This window comes from Carassius carassius, chromosome 31 (assembly GCF_963082965.1).
Source record: "Carassius carassius chromosome 31, fCarCar2.1, whole genome shotgun sequence".
In the NCBI taxonomy this organism is placed as follows: Eukaryota; Metazoa; Chordata; class Actinopteri; order Cypriniformes; family Cyprinidae; genus Carassius; species Carassius carassius.
This window is the reverse complement of record NC_081785.1, coordinates 800,892-810,000: the sequence shown is the minus strand read 5'-3', so window position 1 is coordinate 810,000 and position 9,109 is coordinate 800,892. Positions and strand designations below refer to the sequence as shown.

At 36.3% G+C, this 9,109-nt stretch overlaps 1 protein-coding gene across 1 annotated transcript in view; it reads left to right on the top strand.

Moving 5' to 3' along the window:
* Positions 1–6,575, top strand: part of LOC132111255 (1-phosphatidylinositol 4,5-bisphosphate phosphodiesterase beta-1-like) — an 84,984-nt gene extending 78,409 nt beyond the window's left edge. Inside the window, exons 30-32 of the mRNA XM_059518400.1 lie at positions 3,479–3,536; positions 3,617–3,703; positions 5,828–6,575. Coding sequence (XP_059374383.1) covers positions 3,479–3,536; positions 3,617–3,703; positions 5,828–6,031 — 349 coding nt within the window. The 3' untranslated portion in view covers positions 6,032–6,575. The remainder of the gene's footprint in view (positions 1–3,478; positions 3,537–3,616; positions 3,704–5,827) is intronic.
* The last annotated feature ends 2,534 nt before the right edge of the window (positions 6,576–9,109 follow it).

Below are 9,109 nucleotides of genomic sequence, written 5' to 3'. Positions count from 1 at the left end.
AGACTCCATACTCTGCAGGGCCTTGTAAAGCTCACCCAGGGTCAGGCTCTTTGAGAGGTCGCCATTGGCCTCTTCTGACACCTTTGGCAGGTTTTCAAGGAAACTGTTCTCCTTGCATATGCCAGACTTCAGTTCACTCCTATACAAATCTTGATAAAAAAGGACTGCTCTCTGCCGAATCTCAGCCGGATCCGATAAAAGCACTCCATTCTCAGAACACAATGCATGGATCAGCCGTTTCTGCCCATTCTTTTTTTCTAGATTAAAAAAATATTTAGATGGTGCATCCATCTGATCTATATTTTGAAAACGTGAACGGACCAAAGCACCTTGTGTTTTATACCCAAGTAGGTCAGACATCTGGGCCTTTTTCTTTGAATAAACTTCTAAAAAACAAGGGTCACCGGTAGAGTGAGCTAAAGATTCAAGTTCAATTATCTGTTTTTCTAAAAAATCTAAGGAACGAGTCAACTCCTTAGTGACATTGAGAGTGTATTGTTGAGTAAACTGCTTTATTTGAACTTTACCCACATCCCACCACTGTTGCACAGAGGAAAAACCAGGCTTTGTTTTCCTATGGGCTTCCCAAAAAAACTTGAAAGATTCTTTAAAAAACTCATCTTGTAACAAATTGTTATTAAAGTGCCAGTAAGCACTCTTTGGCTTAACAGTACTTACAATAAATAAACAATGCACCATACTATGGTCCGTAAAACCAACAGGCGTAATGTAACACCTATTAAAAATACTAAAATGATACTTAAAACAATAAAACCTGTCCAACCTAGCTAAAGACATAACATTATCCCGTGAATGTGCCCAGGTATATTGCCTTTCATCCTTATTTAAAGATCTCCAAACATCACATAAGTCATATTTTTTAATAGTATGTATAAGACGTTTGCGTGAGGCCAAATGTGGCTCCATGTGATTCCTGTCCAAGTTCAGCTCAGTACAATTAAAATCGCCACCCAAAAATAAAAATTCTTCAGAACAGCAGTTTTGTAAAGACAAACACAACGTATCTAAAAATAACATTCTTTCCAAAGGTGCAGCAGGAGCATAAACACACATAAAAACAAACACATGATTTTCAAAACATGCTCTGACTTTTAAGAGCCTTCCTTTAACAATTTCATCAACATCATATGAAATAGGAACGAAATTCCTATTAAATAAAATAGCAACACCCCCACTTACTGAGGAATTATGGCTCAAAACAGAGACACCATCAAATTCTCTCCCCCAGTCAGCAGCATTTTTTTGGTCACTGTGGGTTTCTTGCAGAAAAGCAACACTGATATTTCTTTGCTTAATAATTTCGTACACCATTACTCTCTTACGAGCATCTCTAGAGCCATTAACGTTTAAGGTAGCTAAATGGACTTCACTCATTAGTAGGGAGAAGAAAAGTAAGACCAGCCCATATAAATAAAGAGCGTTGGTCATCGTGCCCCCCAAATTAACCATCATCGTTACCCAGGGCGATGTTAACATTCCGCACAATTTTCTTTAAGCGGTACACTTCTTTATTAGTGAAGCAGCTCTCTGCCATGAAATTTTTCGTTTTATCGACAAACTGTTTGAGGTCTGGAAAATATTCCTGGACACGCACACCTCTCTTGTTTTTAGTCGCTCTAAGAAATAATTTAATATCATCGAGCTCATAACTGCGACCAATAAAGTCGCTCTGTGAAAGAGATGCACTGGAGTCAGAAGACTCACCATCACTGCCTGTTTCCTCAACATCCTCCTCAACACTTTTCTTGCTAATTTTAGCCTCACTAACCCTGTCGCTCTTTTTTCTTTTTAACGGAGCTTTAAACACCGTCTCTTGAACATCCAAACTAGCGCAATCCGTCTCACAAATCATATCCGAAACCGTGTCCTTAAATGTGTTTCCCTGAGGCAGTTCTAAACTTTCTGAAACCACCGTATCGTCTTCTAAAAACGCACCGGTGGACTCCGAGTGCGAGTACTCATGCCGCGAAGCGGATGGCCTAGCCACATCCTCAGCGGGAGAACCCGCCGCTGTCGCCGCCACAACAGAGCCCGACTCCGGCAACACCGCCTCGGCAACACCGGTGGCGACAGCCGCCTCAATGCTTGCTGAAATTCCATCTGCAATCGGTGTCTCATTTTCAACATTTTTGTCCGGACAGTTTCGTACTAAATGACCCAGCTGGCCGCAGCCAAAACACTTAATTTTAGCAGTGGTAACAAACACAATATAATCGTAATCATCAACTCGAAAGTTAAGTGACAAATCAAGTTCAGTATCATCATTAACGATCATATAGACAAAACGCCTAAAAGAAACAACATGTTTTAACAAAGGCGAATCGCTACTGATAGAGATCTTCTTTATTCGGGACACTAATTTGCCATACCGCGACAGCGCTTGACTCAGAATATCATCACTCATGAAAGGTGGGACATTGGATAAAGTGACTCGCTTGGCTGGTAACGCAAGGGGAAGAACGGGGACAAGTTCATTGTCAACAACTATCCCCTGTTCTACCAACTCATTGGCTTTATCAATCGAGTCAAGAAAAACCACCACCGCACTGTTCATCCTAGAGGCCGACAACACGCTCTCATGCCCCACGGCATTCCCTATGGCCAGGCAGCACGCCTCCACACTCACCGCGGCCGCCACCTTCACTGCGTGCCGCCGGGTGAGCGAACCCAACACCTGCTGGCGTGGGGCCGACATGCTCTCGCGAACGGGAGACACGCGGCCCGAGGAGTAAACTTAGAACAACTAAACCCCTTGCAACAAATAAAGAAACAAAGCAGCAAAAGGTGGAAGGAAAAAAAGAAAAGACTCACAGCACTCAGCTCCACACTCACAAACACCCCGTCCACTCACACTCAGTCTCACCGGAAATGACGAGAGAGAGAGAGAGAGAGAGAGAGAGAGAGAGAGTGAGAGAAAGAAAGAGAGAGAGAGAGACAGAGACCGAGAGAGAGAGAGAGAGAGAGAGAGAGAGAGAGAGAAAGAGACCGAGAGAGAGAGAGAGAGAGAGAGAGAGAGAGAGAGAGAGAGAGAGAGAAAGAGACCGAGAGAGAGAGAGAGAGAGAGCGAGAGAGAGAAAGAGAGAGAGAGAGAGAGAGTGAGAGAAAGAAAGAGAGAGAGAGAGACAGAGACCGAGAGAGGGAGAGAGAGAGGGAGACAGAGAAAGAGAGAGAGAAAGAGACCGAGAGAGAGAGAGAGAGAGAGAGAGAGAGAGAGAGAGAGAGAGAGAGAGAGACAGAGACCGAGAGAGGGAGAGGGAGAGAGAGAGAGCGAGAGAGAGAAAGAGAAAGAGAGAGAGAAAGAGAGAGACAGAGAGAGAGAGAATAATCTTTTCAGGTTATTTTTTATGAATATTCTGGGAGGCAATTAAAGAAAGGGAATGGAAGGATTTTTACTGACTCTTTATAAAACTGTCCTCCAGATGGCAGTGAAACACTGTTAAGTGCGTCTGTATTTCAGGGAGAAGCTGGAGATCAACAGGTCGTATGTGAACGAGGTGGTGCACCACATCAAGAGGGTGAGAGACTTTCTCATCATCAAAAATCAGAGAAAATATGACTCTTCACACTTCACAGCGTCTGTCTTTTCTCTCACTAGCTGGAAGACGCTCAGACTAAAAGACAGGAGAAGCTGGTAGAAACCCACAAGAGCGTCCTGCAGCAGATATTAGATGAGAAACCCAAAGTAAGTTTTTCTATAATAACAAACTATCAGCACACGCCGGATCTCTATCTGTCATCTCAGCTGGAGTTTAATGTCACATGAACGAGCACAGCGGGGGATTATGATCACTGTTATTGTTATATGAGCACAACTCATCTAGTAAAGCCAGTCTGGATGCTTTCCAGGAAGTTGGACAGATGAGATTCGGAGGTTGTTGCATCATGTACAACCATCATCACTGATTTTCTGCTGCTCTCATTCACCCGCATGTTTTGTAACTTTAACCCTGTAAAATCTGACATACGCTCTCTGAAAAAAAAAGGTACAAAAGCTGTCCCTGGGGCGGTATCTTTTGTACCTTTTAATATGTCTTAATACATGTCTTTAATAAGCACTAATATGTACACTTTAGGTACTAATATGTACCTTTAAGATACCAATATGGACTCTTTAGGTAAAGGTGTGCCTTTTGAAAAGGTACCGCCCCAGTGACAGCTTTTGTACCTTTTTTTTCTGAAAGTCCTGTTAAGACTGAGCTTGAGGGAACGATGGCAGACTGTTCATTCAGGACTGACCCTTAAAATATTAAACACTTAACACTTTAAATATTTCATAAGCTGTCAGGAGTATTTAAATATCTCAGATGTGAAGCTCCTGCTCTCCTGGAGAACTTCTCTCGGGTCATATAACACCTTTTTAGAGTCGATCTTGATACAGAAATGTGTTTTCAGTGTTCAGCAGTACAGCTCTGATTCCCAATCACATGTGAAAACTGTCTCAGATGCTGCGTTTTGATTGGTTTATGAGCTGAAGTCAAGACTCCCCTTCATGTAAGCCCCGCGCTTTGTAAATGATGTGCCTTTGTGTTTCTTACTCAGATTCAGTGCTTTATGTGAATGGGAGGAATGATGGTGAAATCTCTACATTAATGTGTTTTTTTGTCATTCGTGAGCACTTTTACAATGATGATGTTTGCAGGTGACTTATTGTTGTTTTTGTTCTTTCAAATTTGAAGCCTTCTAGTAATGTACGTCTAGGATTTTATTTTTATTTTTTCAGGATGATTTTCCCCTTTCTCTATCTCTATCACTTTTGTCATTGACATTTCTGACTTTTATTATATATATATTTTTTTTTTCTTTCTTAAACTCCTTTAATAATGTTAGTTTTTTTTTCTTTACCAAATTTATATAAAAAATATATATTAAATGTATTATTATTAGTTTTTTCAGGACCATTTTCCTCTCTCTAACTCTTACAGTTCTTAAAAATATTGTTATTTGCTTTTAACATATAGTTTTACAACTTTTATTATTAATTGTTTTTTCTTATTATTCTTCTTGAAGTACTCTAATAATGTTAGGCCTTTTTTTTACATCCGATTTATTTTACATTTATAAATTACTTTACATTTTATTATTTATTTATTATTTATTTAATTAAATTTAAACTTATCTTTTTTTTTTCAGGACTATTTTCCTCTCTCTGACTCTTTCATTTATTAAAAATATTGTTATTTGTTTTTTACATATAGTTTTACAACTTTTATTATTTATTTGTTTGTTTTTTTTACTTCTTCTTGAATAATTTTTTTCACCAGATTTATTTTACATTTATAATAAATTTAAAAGTATTATTTAGTATTATAATTTTTTTTCAGGACCATTTACCATCCTCTCAGTCACTAAAGTTGAACAGTTTGTTTTTTGCTTTTTCTATTGACTTTTCCACATATTGTTTATTTTCATGTTTAGTTTGTCTTTCACTGAAGTCCTCCAATAACGTTTTTTCAGGATGCTTTGTCACCCTCCGTGAGACTCTATTTACTTTTTTCACCGACTTTTCTACATTTTATTATTTATGCATGTCATATTGTTAGTTAACCTCCTAGTTACCTGACTGTGACTGGACAGATGAAGTTTCTGAGCGTATAATAGTTTCACTGATGTGTAAATGTGGCCGTTAAAGTTTGAAACGAAACATTTTTTGCAGTTGAGTTTCAATAAAAGCTCATTTGGACTTTCCTAGTGCACAAAACTATTGCTACCAGCCAAAAAATGAAGGATTTAGATTTTGAACGATGCACGAAAGGTAATTTTTGATTCCCTGTAGACTTGACCTGTAATATTTTGACTGTGTTTGCAGCTCCAGAACGACCTGGATCAGGAATACCAGGACAAATTCCGGCGGCTTCCTCTGGAGATCCAGGAGTTTGTGCATGAAAGCACCAAGAGAAAGACTGAGGACGGAGAGCCAGATGTTCTTCGCTCTTCTTCCTCCACGCTGGAGAAACTCATGACGAAGGGAGCACAGTCTGAAGACGACACAGAGGAGGAGAAGAAAGACTGATGTCAGAAACCTTCAGGATCTCTTCCCACTCCACTCTCATGTCCTTCATCAACATATTAGAGATTTGTAAAGCTTGTGTTGACTCCAGCAGACGAAGGAGAGTTTGTGCATCAGAAACACGGCTTCATGTCGCGCTGGGAGTTATACATTTGTTTTAAGTTGTTTTTTATTTGACTGGATGCACACTAAGATTTAAATCTGAATTATTTCTAGTGTACTGTTGATGTGCTTCTCATAATAATGAGTATAAAAGAGTTTTAATGGAAGAGAACGCACTGCATGGAGATACTGCAGCCGTCAGTTGTCTTTATCGGATGAATCTCACAAAAACATCCTGGTCAGTTCAACCCAAACAACAATCTGGGTCATATTCACCACAAAAATATGATTGCTTAGAGAAAAAGCAGACTGTTTTTAAGGCCATTGAGCTTTTAGCATTTTTAAATCTTAAACCCTAAAAAAAAAAGCTAAATATATTTTTAAGCGAAATAGAAAATCCTTTTTTCTTTTGAATTTTTTTTTTTTTTTCACCAATAGTGGACAAAAGATTCACCCTCTCTCTGACTCTGACTTACAATTAAGCTGCTTATTTGCTTATTTTATGATTTGTATTTACACATCTATTATTTATTTAGGTTTAATTATTATGCACACATTGTCCTCTTATAATGTTAGCCGATTATTTATATACATATTTCTGTCTGGATCATATTACACCTCAAGAATATATTTTGCTTAAAGAAAAATAAGTAAGATATGTGCATTAACCATATTTTCCATATTTTCATTTTATTCAACTATATATATATATTGATTTTGGGAATTTAAGTCCTATTTTTTTATGTGCACCAAAACTGTCAAATTGTTTTTTTTTTTTTTTCAGGATAATTTTTCACCTTTTTTCTTAAATTACAGTTAACCGTTTTTTTTTATTTATTTATTTTTATAGACTTTTCGAGAATTTATTATTTATGTTTCATTTTTATTTACATGCAATCTTCTAATAATGTTAGCCAATTTGTTTTTTGTTTTGTTTTGTTTTGTTTGTTTAATCTGAATCACATTCCACCTATAAAATATAATTAAAAAACACATTTTAAGTGTAATTAACTATATTTCACCTTTATTTGTTTTTTATTTTTTTTAAGCAAATTTTCAATTTTCTAATTTTTCACCAGGCTTGGTGAGATTCAATCTTCCAGACCTGAGAGTTTCTGAAAGGTTGCTGGTTTATTTGCACTGAAACGGATGATGACTCTCTGATTCATCTTCTTGCTGCTGTTGGTTTGGTTTGATTGCGAGTGCTTGACTTGTGCTGTGGAAACGACAGGTGATTTTCCACCTGTCCTGATGTACTTTAGAAAGAGACTCTGTCCCACACTGACCTGGAGCAGCTTCAGGGATGCATGCTTACAGTCAGCGGGCCGCTTGTACTTCTACACATCTGTAAATGTCAGCAACATAGCTTGTGTTGTACTGTGATGAACTATTAGCAATTTGTGAAGGTGTGTTTCAACTTATAAGCGTTATTTATTTCCAAACCCATAACAGACACCGTTAGGTTGTTCTAAAAAATATATATATAATAATAATTGCATATGTTTTATTGCAACTGACCATTTCAGTTCCTCCCGGTTTCTTTTTAGGAGGTTTTATGAAACTGTTTGAATTCTTTCTTTTGTTACTACAGTTTTCCAATTAGCATCAGTAGGTCACTGTAATGACTGAGTGAATCTCATGAAAACACGTCCAGCTCACAATTCACCCTAAAATCAGTTTTCCCTCAAATTCCAGGCATACTGTAATAGTGTTTATAACAGAATCAATTAAAAGGCTGTGCAACATCATGATGCACATCATTTATTATTATTTGTGTTACAGTAATGGCAATTTGTCTTTATTTTCTTTATGCAAAATGGAATTTCTTATTTATTTCTGTTTTGGGGGAAATGTGACCTGAACATGTCCTTGTTGGATTTTGTGTGTGGAATTTTGTTTCCGTCACAAAATAAAGAAGGTCCTTGCAAATGTTTTCTCACAGTTCTGAAAACCTTTGTGTAATTCTGAAAATATCTGCAAGAATTGCAAGATATAAACTCAAAACTGCGATATATAAACAGAATTGTGAAAAAGTCATAACAGTGAGTTCTAAAATTAAAATCTGACTTTTTTTTCTTGCAATTCCGAGTTTATTTTACGTAATTCCGAGTTTGCATCTTGCAATTCATTTTTTTTCACCAATTAAATAAAATATGTTTTAATTGCAGTTTGCAACTAATTGCAATTTTCCTTTCTTTTTCTCAGAATTGCGAGTTTTTACATTATCTCAGAATTTAGAATTTTTATCTCAGAATTGTAAGAAAAAAGGTCAGAATTTTGGGATGATATATATAAATATATATATATATATATATATATATATATATATATATATATATATATATATATATATATATATATATATATATATATATATATATATATTTATCCCATGGCAGAAACAGCCTTCCATATAAATGAGATTCATCTCAGTCATTAATAAAAATAGTAATGCAGATGAAGGCAAATAAATAAATTATTAAAAAACTGAAAACAAAAAAAATGGATATGCACTTTGGATTTCCCGAGGTATTATCATCATTATGCAATCTTTCTACATAAGTCAGAAAGCATGTAATATCTCCTTTAAAACTTTATTTCGTTCAGTTTGGGAGGGATGCTTTTAAGGATTTTTAATGCCGAGTGGAATTTGATTGTTAATTATTTTCTACTTCATGCCATAATTAGTGATTTCATTCAGCACTTTGATTAGATGTTATTTCTACTGTACTTGCTAGATTTTAATTTACCGATTTTTACTTTTTTAATTTTTTTAATCTACTCTTGTTGAGTTAGTTCTGTATTTAAAGTTACACCAAGTAAGTAATTAAACCAAATTTGACATCATTCTTCTGTATATTTGCAAGGTTTTGATATTTATGCTCAGTATCTGATCTAGGTGAGCTACTAAAAAGTGCCAAAATATGTTTCTTTTAACTTTCTTTTCAATGCATGAGACAGATTGGCCTAGAAAAAAAT